The 12,732-nt window shown below is 35.1% G+C and overlaps 1 protein-coding gene across 6 annotated transcripts in view; it reads left to right on the top strand.

Moving 5' to 3' along the window:
* The window catches only part of Anks1b (ankyrin repeat and sterile alpha motif domain containing 1B), a 946,206-nt gene that overhangs the window by 109,490 nt on the left and 823,984 nt on the right, over window positions 1-12,732 (top strand). For all 6 annotated transcript variants that reach the window (XM_042693313.1, XM_042693310.1, XM_042693314.1 and 3 more), the window contains exon 4: window positions 2,814-3,110. In XM_042693313.1, the coding sequence (XP_042549247.1) occupies window positions 2,814-3,110 (297 nt within the window). The remainder of the gene's footprint in view (window positions 1-2,813; window positions 3,111-12,732) is intronic.

Here is a 12,732-nt window from a genome sequence, read left to right as displayed (position 1 = left end):
CACTGGTATGACAGTTCAAGTATATGTTGATCATGGATAAAAATAGGTTTAAAATATTGAAATAATTTATCTTGAGATTTGAACAATGCTAATTGATAATATTAGAAAAACTTTAAATTTTGCTCTTGTCATAGTTTGAGGACTATGGAAAAGCAGATCTTTGAGAAATTATTACTTCACAATTAGCTTTTCCCTTTTTTTTCCAGGAGGTACTGTAGTTAGAAAAATAAAATTCAATCAAATTCAATTCAAAATGAAATTAGGTGGGTCAAAACATATATTCTATGTCATGTTTTTATGCTATAAAATGAAATAGTATATAAAATAATAGGACATATAAAGTGATAAAGCACTTACCTAGCTTGCTGGAGACCTTGGGTTCAACCCCCAGAACTGCAAGGAAGCAAGCAAACAAATGGACAAACAGCAATTATGACAACAGCAACAACAACAATACCAAATCACAGTTTCTAAACTTATATGTGGTCAGTTTTTATGAGGAGGATTATAGTAACACAGTCAAACCAAATATAAGAATTGCTTCTGCCAGGGAAGTGGTGCTGTGGTTCAAGTAGTAGAGTGCTAGACTCAAGCTAAAGAACTCAGGGACAGCGCCCAGGTCCAGAATTCAAGCCCCACGACGACCATCACCACCACCATCAACAACAAAAACCCCAAAGAATTACTCCTACTAGACACCAGTGCTCCTGCCTGTCCTCCTATTTAGGAGGATTGAGATCTGAGGATTAAGGTTTCAAGCCAGTTGGGAAGGAAAGTGTGTGACTTTCATATCCAGTTAACCACCAGAAAGCCAGATGTGGAGCTGTGGTTCAAGTGGTATATTGCTAGCCTTAACACAAAAGCTTAGTGACAGTTCCCAAGCCAAACTTCAAATCCCATTACTGACACCAATAAATAAATAAATATAAAAAAGAATCTCTTCCTACAAATGATGAAAAAACACCATCTTCAGTTGGATGCCCGTCTGTCAGGTCTTAAGCTTTTTTTTTTTTTTTTTTTAATTACTGTGTTTAATGAAAAGTTTTTATTTTTTTTCCTGTGAATTTGACTCCCCACTGCCTTCTGTCGATTCTTAGCAGAAACACAAAGTACCAAAAAGCCTTTCTTAGTGCTCTCCCCCGCCCTCTCCCCTTGTTATTCTTTTTAAATTTTTAAATCTTTCCTCTAGACTCTCAACTTACTGGTCTGTATTCTTTTTATCATTCAGAGTAAGCTTGAGATGCTTTCAAGAAAGAGATTAAAATTTACTTTGGTTTGAATTTGTCTTGTCCTTTTTGGGTGGGAAGTGCTATCTAAGCAGCCATTTCCTACCACCTCAGTATTATGGGGCAAGATCCCTAGAAATTTTCCTTTTAGAACACTAATTTCTACTGGTTCTTCTTTGGCAACATAGCAATGTGTAAGATAGTGTAAAATAGCATAGTGTAAGATAGTGCAAAGAGCATGACTTTTAGATTTGGACAAATATAGGTGTCAAAGATGCTAATGCTGCTAAACATGTAGTATAACCTTTTTGAATCTTAGTTGTATCATATATGAAATAGAGATAATACTTGTCTTGCAGGATTGTTATAAGAATTCAGTGAGATAATATATGTAAAATTTCTGCCAATGGAAATAGTAACAGTTTTTTTAGAAAGTGGCATGTTGATTAATTGTTTTACTTTGGGTCTGGGCTATTGGTTTAAATCTTGGACCATGACTGAATATACCTGTGTAATCATATTCTATGACTCAGTGCCTTTTCTTCATATCTAAAATGGGGATAATGATAATAATAGTATCTATCTCCTTTTGAGGATTACATAAGTAAACATGTATGAAATGCAACCTGTCTGTTTCCTAATGTTATATAAAGTGATGGTTGTGATAATGCAGGTGCTCATTCTTCCCAGAACATTCACTTAGGAGTGTTCTACTTATGCTAAAGTTTTTTGTTGACATTTTTTCCATATATATTTTTATTGTAAAAAATACTGTTTACTAACATTTTTTGATGACTTATGGTCAGGATCATCTGGTTGCTTTCTCTTGATTATCAAGACCTTATCTTCTATGCTGTCAGCTTAAATGGTCTGAAGAATTGATCTGCCTTGGAACTGGGTTTTTTATATTAATCTTGCTGAATTTGTAGGAAAATCTCATTGATTTTCATCAAAAACACTTATAAGCTACACAGGTAGTACTATGATAATCCTGATAACTTGCATGGGACTTAAATCTGACTCTTAATCTATAATTATGTTTCAGAAAAGCACTTTTATATCTTACAGTCAGATTGCCATCTCTCTTTGCAAATAAGAAAAATAATGATTTTTATTGATTCTCTTTTCAAAAGAATGTGATACTTTATGTCGATGGAAAATAAAATGAAACTTAATTTGAGAAGACTTTCTGCAAACCTCTGATTTTAAAGAAGTTATCAACTCAATTGACTTTTGCAAAACACCACTACTGAAAGTGTTATAATTGTTATTAATCCCTCTCATTAACAAATGTCATGGAGACATTATGCACAGTGTGGAAAACACTGGCCATCTGGGCCTAGCACGAAGTTGGAATATATGATGCAGAGAAAAGTTTTCTTTTTCATATTAAAGTGGCAAAAATAAAAGATGATATTTCTGATATAATGAATGAGGGATACTTTTATCAAATACAAAATAGAATTAGTCATATTTACAAAAACACATAAATCTTAAGTTTATGTTTTCAAAACATTATCAAGGTTTAAATGACTGTAATTTTGAAAACTAACTGAATTTGTGAAAATGTGTCTTTGCCTTAAACAGAACAATGAAAATGAAACAGCCCTACATTGTGCTGCTCAATATGGACATTCAGAAGTAGTTGCTGTTCTTCTAGAAGAACTCACTGACCCTACAATTAGGAACAGCAAGCTGGAGACCCCATTGGACCTGGCAGCACTCTATGGACGGCTGAGAGTCGTCAAAATGATCATCACTGCACATCCAAACTTAATGAGCTGCAATACCCGAAAGCACACACCACTCCACCTTGCTGCCCGTAATGGTCATAAAGCAGTTGTACAGGTGCTATTGGAAGCAGGAATGGATGTGAGCTGTCAAGTGAGTCTTTTTTTAAAACTGTGCTTTAGCTAATTGGAAAGCTATGCATAGGAAAAATTATTGGTAGATGGCAGTTATATGTGATATCATTAGTGATTGTTTCCTTTCTCCCAGAATCTAGTGTATATAGCCTTGCATACTTTAGGCATCCAGTCAAATAAATAAAACAAAAATTTCTTTATTTTTGAGTACATATGTAATGTTTAGCATGTAGAATTTAGTTTTCCCAGCTATCCAAGAACTTGAGAGCTACTAATTTTCAGTTAAGAGGTTAGGAATCAGATCGAAAGAGTTAAGAAACTTAACTGAGACACAATGGATAAAACTAGAATGTGGGTTTAGACATACTTTAGGTTAAAGGCCAGGCCTCTTTCTAATATAATTTCCCATCTATGTATAACTAATGAACAATCATGGTGCTTAAGGGACTTATAAACTTATTGAAGAAATAGGACTTGAACTGAGATTCGAAGGAAGGTTAGCATTTGGGTAGGTTTTGATTTTCCACAAGGAAAGGGAAGCCTACTTTTATTATTCATTTAAAAAATAGCCTCCACTTCAAAGCTGGTCTTTGTATTTTTATTTTTTAGAGCATTTTGTACTTTCAAGGGTGGCTTTTTTTAAGGGTGGCTTCTTGACTTGCGAAGAAACCTTCCAATGGAAATTTTTGGTTTCTGTCAGATTGTAATTGTCTTTCCTATGTTTATAGTAAACTATTGCGCATGATGGACTACTTTTAATGTTATAACAATAATAACCATCCAACTCACAGTTCTGGATTTCACAATTTAGTCTAAGCTTAGCTGAGTAGTTCTCATTTTGCCTGGGTTCTTTCACATATAATGAGTTGGATAAACATCTCTATTTCAGAGGTTAGGTGGATATTGTCTGTGGTGATAGACAAGATTACTATGGATCAGCCTGAGTTTATTAACATGCCATCATAATGATTGAGAGAAAAGAGAGTAAGTACAAGAGTGAGAGTGAGAGATAATACTATTATACAAGGCTTCTTCAAGTTTAGGCTTAAAGTAGCATATCAATATTTATACCATGTTTGATTGGCCTAAGAAGTCACAAGAGTGTCTTAGAAGTGTGAAAATATACTCTATGCTAGAACAAGGATGCAGTGTGAATACTGAAAGGAAATAAGGATGGCCAGTTTTGTAAACACTCCATATGTGCTCAAGGTGTAGTCTTCCTCTGTGGGGTTCCTTTTCCTAAAAATTGTTCAGAGGTTGAATCTTGTCTCCTGAGTACTGGAATTACAGGTATGCACCACCTGCCCAGCCACAGACAGTAGTACAGCCATAATAACTGAGACCAGTATACCATTACTGATCTAGATCTTCACATTTTTTTAAACTAGATGACATGACCAGAGAGTTTAGATTCAGTTTTATAAATGTATGTGATATGATATGGTTCATCTTTTGTATAAAACATTATAGATTGTGTTTTATAAAATTAAAAATAAAAATATCTGCATGCCAGATTAAACAGAGGAGACACAAGTTTATAAGAATAAATACATGATATCTAATAAATGCTAAAACAGAGACCTGTGGAGGAGTAGGTCCTCACCTACTCCTTTAAGATGGATAGTATGGGAAGACATTGGTGGAAGTGATATTTGAAAAGAACCTTGCAGTCCAATAGGGTTCTCAATATTAGGTATAATTTAACTTGTATACATGCATCATTTGGCTAAAGAATGTTTCATTTATTTATTTTTTAATTTTATTGTCAAGGTGATGCACAGAGAGGTTACAGTTACATAAGGTAGTGATTACATTTCTTGTCTAACTTAATACCGCTTTCCTCATTTTTCTCCCTCTTTCTTCCCCCTCCCCTAATCCTCTCTCCTGCAAGTTGTACAGATCATTTCCAACATATTGTCTTGTGAGTATCACTGCTGCATAGGTTCCCTTTTTGTTCTTTGTCTCACCATTTTCTTGCTCCCCTTCCCTTCCTTAATTCAGATAAACATATACACAATACCCAGTGTACCAAAACTGAATACAATGACAAAGGGATAAACCATAGAGGGAAAAAAAACACAAAAGAAAAAAGAAATCACATAGTACATTAGAACAACAACAACAAAGAAAAACCTCTTGTGTTCATGTCTTGGAGTTCATTTCGCTTAGCATCATCTTATATGGTCATATATACATAGCTATTGGGCTATTTTGTTCATCTGCTAAGATTATCCTAGATGTATACTAATTACAAATAATGCAGGCCATGGGACCTATGTTTCCTTGGGTCTGGCTTAGTTCACACAATAACAATTTTTCCAAGTCCTTCCATTTCCTTACGAATGGGGTGTGTCATCATTCTTTCTGATAGAAGCATAAAATTCCACTGTGTGTGTGTGTGTGTGTGTGTGTGTGTGTGTGTGTGTGAGAGAGAGAGAGAGAGAGAGAGAGAGAGAGAGAGAGAGAGAGATTTTCTTGATCCATTCATCTACCGAGGGGCATCTGGATTGGTTCCATATCTTCGCTATGATAAATAATGCTGTGCTAAACATAGTTGTGCTGGTAGCTTTAGTGTGGCCTTGTTTGTGGTCATTTGGGTAAATGCCCAGAAATGGGATTGCTGGGTCATAGGCAGCTCTGTGTTTAATCTTTTGAGGAACCTCCATACTGCTTTCCAGAGCGGTTGACAAGTTTGCATTCCCACCAACCTAAAGACTGTTTTATCTCTATAATAACCATAAATATTAATGAACTCAATTCACCAATCAAAAGAAAAAGAACTGCAGACCTGATCAGAAAACAAGATCCATCAATTTGCTGTCTTCATGAGACTCACCTCACAACCAAAGATAAAAGTGAATACTGAGTGAAGGGATGGAGAAAGATCTATCATACAAATGCTCCCAGCAAGAAGCCAGGAGTTGCCATTATGATATCTGATAAAATAAACTTTACACTAAAATCACTACAAAAAGACAAAGAAGGTTACTATATAATAATACAGGGAACAATCCAAGAAGAGGACATCACCATTGTCAATCTATACACTCCAAACATCAGTGCACCCATTAAGCAAATACTCTCAGCTTTACAGGAAATGATGGATCCAAATACAATAATATTAGGAGACTTTAATACTCCACTCTCACCAAAGGACAGGTCCACCAGCTAAAGAATTGGCAAATAAGTCTCTGAATTAAATAATATCGTATCTTAAACAGACTTAACTGACATACCATTTTCCACCCAACAACAACCCAGTACACATTCTTCTCAGCAGCCCATGGAAATTTTTCTAAAATAGATCATATCTTCGTTCATACAAAGAATTTAAGCAAATACAAGAAGATTGACATAATCCCCCCTGTATTTTATCTGACCATAGTGGAATCAAACTAGTTTTCAATAACAAGGCATATAGTAGAAGAAACTCAAACACATGGAAATTAAACAGCACACTGCTGAGCAACACATGGGCCATAGAAGAAATTAAAGAAGAAATTAAAAAGTTCCTACAATTCAATGAAAATGAAGACACATCACAAGGAAACCTATGGGACACAGCGAAAGCATTCCTGAGGGGCAAGTTTATTGCTCTCAGTGTGCATATCAAGAAAACAGAGACAGTCCTAATAAACAATCTCATGATGCAACTGCAACGGAAACTGCTAGAGACACAAGAAAAAGTTGAACCTAAAGTCACTAGACAGAGTGAGATAACCAAAATAAGAGCTGAAATTAACAAAATAGAGACTAAGAAAACTATAAATAAAATTAATAAAATAAAAAGCTGTTTTTTTGAAAAAAAAATCAATAAAATTTATGAACCACTGGCAAGATTAACTAAAAAAAGAAGAGAGGAGACCCAATAAGATCGAAGATGTCACAGGAAAAATTACAACAAACATCCAAGATATCCAAACAATTATAAAGAAATATTTCCAGACTCTATACTCACAAAGGAAGGAAAACCTAGCAGAAATGGATGAATTCCTGGAGAAATACAAATTGCCCAAACTGAACCAAGAAAAATAAATCAATTACATATGCCAGTAACCTACAATGAGATAGAGGAAGCAATCAGAAACCTTCCAACAAGGAAAAGCCCAGGACTAGATGGATTCACTATGGAATTCTATAAGACCTTTAAAGAGGAAACTAATAGCCTTACTTCTCAAGCTCTTCAGAAAAATAGAAGCTGAGGGAGTAATCCCAAACTCATTCTATGAAGCCAATATCACACTCATCCCCAAACCAGGCAAAGACCCAACAAAAAAGAGAACTACAGACCAATCTCTTTGATGAACACAGATGCAAAGCTCTTCAATAAAATTCTAGCCAACAGAATCTAGAAACAAAAAAAAAAAATCATACATTATGACCAAGTAGGCTTCATCCCAGAGATGCAGGGATGGTTTAACATATGTAAGTCAATAAATGTAATCTGTCACAAGATCAAGAACCACATGATTATCTCCATTGATGTAGAAAAGGCTTTTGATAAAATACAACATTCATTCATGTTAAAAGCTCTGGAAAAAAATTGGAATAGAAGGAACATTCCTTAAAACAATAAAATCCTTATATGACAGACCAACAGCCAACATCATACTTAATGGGGAAAAACTACAACCAATTCCCCTAAAAACAGGAACAAGGCAAGGATGCCCACTCTCCCCACTCCTATTCAATGTAGTTCTGGAATCCTTAGCCAGAGCAATAAGGCAGGAAAAAGACATTAAAGGGATCCGCATAGGGGAGGAAGAAGTTAAACTATCTCTTTTTGCAGATGACATGATTTTATACCTTAGGGATCCCAAAGGCTCCATCCCCAAACTCTTAGAGCTTTTAAACCACTTTGGCAAAGTAGCAGGATACAAAATTAACCCACAAAAATCAGTCGCCTTTCTGTACACCAACAATGTACAACAGAGAGGGAAATCAAGGAAACAACCCTATTCATAATAAACTCAAAAAAATAAAGTATCTAGAAATTAACCTTGCCAAAGATGTAAAGGATCTATTTCATGAAAATTATAAAAGCCTAAAAAAAGGAATCAGAGAATACCAGGAAATGGAAAGATCTCTCATGTTCCTGGATAGGCAGAATTAACATAGTGAAAATGGCTATACTGCCAAAATTGACATACGCATTCAATGCAATTCTCATTAAAATCCCAATGATGTACTTTACAGAAATAGAGAAAACAGTCCAAAAGTTCATATAGAACAACAAAAGACCTAGAATAACTGAAGCAATTCTAGGCAAAAGAAACAACGCAGGAGGAATCATGATACCGAATTTCAAGCTCTGCTATAGAGCCATAATAACAAAGACAGCTTGGTACTGGTACAAAAAGAGACCTGAAAACCAATGGAACAGACTAGAGGACCCAGAAATAAAGCTGCATATGTACAGTCAGTTGATATTTGACAAAGGAGCCAAAGACATACATTGGAAGAATCATAACCTCTTCAACTATTGGTGCTGGGAAAACTGGGTGGCCACATGCAGAAAAATGAAAGTGGACCCTAGTCTATCACCATGTATTAACATCAACCCAAAATGGATTAAAGACCTTAACATCAAACTTGATACTCTGAAACTACTGTAGGACAGAGTAGGAGAGACACTTGAACTTATAAGCACAGGCAGAAGCTTCCTGAACAGAGTTCCAGGGTCATAACAAATTGGAGAGAGACTGGGCAAATGGGACTAACTTAAAAAGTTTCTGCATAGACAAAGAAATCACAACCAAAAAGACAGCCAACTAATTGGGAAAAATATTTTCCAGCAAATTATTAGACAAGGCTCTAATATCCATTATATACAGGGAACTCAAGAAACTAACTCCTCACAAATCTAACAGACCAAGCATGAAATGGGCAAGGGAACTAAAGAGAGACTTCTCAAAAGAAGAGATAAAAATGGAAAAGAAACACATGAGGAAATGTTCATCATCCCTGGCTGTAAAGGAAAAGCAAGTTAAAACAACACTGAGATACTACCTTACCCCAGTCAGAATGGCCTACATCCTAAAGTCAGCCAACGACAAATGCTGGAGGGGATGTGGAACAAGAGGAACCCTATTGCATTGCTGGTGGGAATGTATACTAATACAACCACTTTGGAAAACATCTGGAGATACCTCAGAAAGCTAAATATAGACCTCCCCTATGACACAGCCATACCACTCCTAGGCATCTACCCTGAACAACAGGAACCAGTATACAAAGATGTATGCACCTCCATGTTTATTGCAGCACTATTCACAATAGCCAAGATTTGGAAACAACCCAGATGCCCCACTACTGATGAGTGGATCCAAAAATTGTGGCACCTATATACAATGGAATATTATGCATCCATTAGAAAGGACAAAATAATGGCATTTGCAGGGAAATGGATGGAACTAGAGCAGATTATTTTGAGTGAACTAAGCCAAGAACAAAGAGACAAACAGCACATGGTCTCCCTGATATGTGGATGCTAAAGCCAAAATAAAAGAAGATATGGCAAACAGGACTCAAGAAGCAAAGGACAGCCATCTATTTTGTCATATCATTGCTAAATGATTCCATGTTCTAGACCATATATGGTAAATATATGCATGCAATAGAGGAAAGCCAGGAGGAGGAACAGAATAAGTAGGAATAGCCCACACTAAGCAAAAGCAAAGAAATGTAAACATCACCTGATGTGGAAAAAATAACTTGTAATATCAAAGCTCATGGAATTCACAAACTGTATAGATCATGATAATGACAATTTGCCTTGTGAAAGTTAAAATGTGTTTGTGACTCTAAGTATCACTATTCCACAATACTGTGAAATATGTGAAATTCATTTAATCACCTAATCTCAAAGAAAAAAAGTGAGAGAAGGGATGGGTTAAGGGAGATGGATGACAATGTTGTGAGACACTTTGTACTCATATATTGTTTTGTAGAATGGAAACTTCTTTGTACAACTACTTAAAGATAATAAAATAAAACAACTACTTAAAGATAATAAAAAAATTTAAAAAAACAAAGATTGCCAGAAAACTACAGAAAACTACCAAGAACTGGGGAGAAGGCAACATGAAGTTTTCCCTATGGAGTTTAGAGAACATGGGACCACCCTGTGGATTCCTTGATTCTAGACTTCTAGCCCATGGAATAATAAACTCATATATTCTTATGCTACCCTGTATATATATTTGTATATATACATATGTACATATATGTGAATATATTATATATAAGATATATATATATATATATATATATATATATATATATATATATATATATACCTTATCCCATCGGTTAATAATAAAACTTTTACTGAAAAAAGAATGTTTTAAAAATACTGAATTTGAATACTTTTATTGGAGCATATGCACATCTTTCTACTGTTTTGTGATATTACCAGTGACATGCTTTAGATTTCTACTTAACTTTTGACATTTGTGTTCATCACTCATGTATTAGAGGAAAAGGATATCAAGCATTCAGAACTTGGCTATCAGAAGCAGCAGGGCTGGTACCTTAGTATAGTGGGCAACCTTTTGTTTTGTTATAAACTCCTTTAGTTACACTCAGGAAGTAGAACTAACAATATATTTCTAAAATATAGTTCAATGAGATTAAGTGTCCATCAGAAAATTGTGGCCTTAGTTAAGTTTGTTTATAGAAAACATACTTTGTTCATATAAAACAATATTTTGGTGGAGTGTGTTGGCATATAACTGTGATCTTAGCACTTGGGAAGCTGAAACAGGAAGACAGATTGTTTGAGGTTATTCTTGGCTACATAACAAATTCAAGGCTACACTAAACTGTATAGCAAGACCCTATCTCAAAAATTTTGAGGAGGATGGGACATTGTCTTTCTTTCTTAATTTTGTTATTCAAATTAATTGTCAGCAATTTTTTTCCCACCACATTCACTGGAAAGATTATTTTGGCAGTGATATGGTTTGAACTTAGGGCCTTTTGCTTCTGAACTGGAACAATGCCACTGAGACACACTTTCAGCCTGTTTTTTAATTTAATTTTATTTTTACTAGTCCTAGGGCTTGAACTCTGGTCCTGAGCATTGTCTCTGATTTGAGCCACAGTTCCACATCTGGCTTTTAGTGGAGATAAGCTTTTCATGGTCTTTCCTGGCTGGACTGGCTTTTAATTATGATCCTCAGATCTCAGCTTTCTGAGTAGTTAGGATTGTAGCTGTTGAACACTGGTTCTCCACCAGCCCTGTTTTTTTGTTTTTATTTTTCTCAGTTGTGGTGGTCAAACTCTGGGCCTGGGTGCTATCCCTCAGCTCTTCAGCTCAAGGAGAGCTCTCTACCACTTGAGCCATAGCATCACTTACGTTTTTTTTGGTGGTTAATTGGAGATAAGAATCTCATGGACTTTATTGTCCGGGTTGGCTTTGAACCATGATCCTCAGATCTCAGCCTCCTGAGGAGCTAGAATTACAGGCATAAGCCACCTGCACCCAGCTCCAGTCCTGTTTTTTTAATGGTTATTTTTAGGATAGATGCTACTTCTGCCTCTGCTGTATCTGAGTTGTGACCTATTTACTTTAGGCATCTCATAATTGCTGAGATCACAAGCATTCCCCATTACCTCTCTCTTTCCTCTCTTGAAACAATCCTGTGGGCATTTCTGCATAAGCTGGTCTGGAATTATGATCATCCCTTTTTGAACATCTCATGTAATTTGAGATGACAGACGTGCCACTACTCCCAAATATGGTTTGAGAAGTCTCAAGAACTTTTCTGGCATGGCCTAGAACCATGATCCTTCTATACTTAGCCTTCCAAGTGGTTAGGATTGCAAGTATGAGTGACTGGTGCCTGGCATAGAATTTTTTTAATGTCAAGTAGGTATTTGTTCATATTTCTCATTGGCTGAGAGTGGACAATACCAGCCAGTAACTTTAGAATGTCTTAGAAGATTTTCTACTGATTCAATTGCACTAGATCAGTTGAGGATTAACAGTATTAAGAGTAATCTCATTTGGTAAATTACCATTATGTTTATTTAAATTTTAATTACATTCAAGTTATTATGTGACTAAATCTGAAAAATTTAGAGTGCTTCAGAAAAACATTTTTCTTCATAATTACATATTTTTAAAATATAGCATTTATGTTTATTTTCTTTACATTTTTGTATTCTGTATTTTTCTCTGAGCAATTCTATATTATACCATATCTAGGTTGATATGGTATAATTTCTTTATGGTTGAATTTTATACTAATTGACCATTTCTTATCTGAAATGCCTATCAGAGGGATTTCAAGTTCTGATTTTTTTTAAATTTTGAAGTATTTTCACATAATGAGATATCATAGGGATAGGACCCCAGGTCTAAGTTCAAAATACGTTTTGTTTCTTATACATTTTGCACATGTAGCCTGAAAGTAATTTTATACAACCTTTTTAGTCTCCTTGCATTCTGACTGTGACCTGTCAACAGAAGTCAGATGTAGAATTTTCTATTTGTGGCATATTAATTTTCAAATAGTTTCAGATTTTGAATTTTTAGATTAGAGATGCTCAACCTATATATTTCTCTATTAATCTTTTGACCTTAAAATATTAATAAGAAAAATCAGTAATATTTAAAAGGTGGGGTTGAACTGGCA

The sequence above is a fragment of the Dipodomys spectabilis genome, unplaced genomic scaffold (assembly GCF_019054845.1).
Source record: "Dipodomys spectabilis isolate Male_0828 unplaced genomic scaffold, ASM1905484v1 ptg000163l, whole genome shotgun sequence".
Lineage (NCBI taxonomy): Eukaryota > Metazoa > Chordata > Mammalia > Rodentia > Heteromyidae > Dipodomys > Dipodomys spectabilis.
The sequence above is the reverse complement of the archived record's forward strand: the minus strand, read 5'-3'. Positions and strand labels throughout refer to the sequence as shown.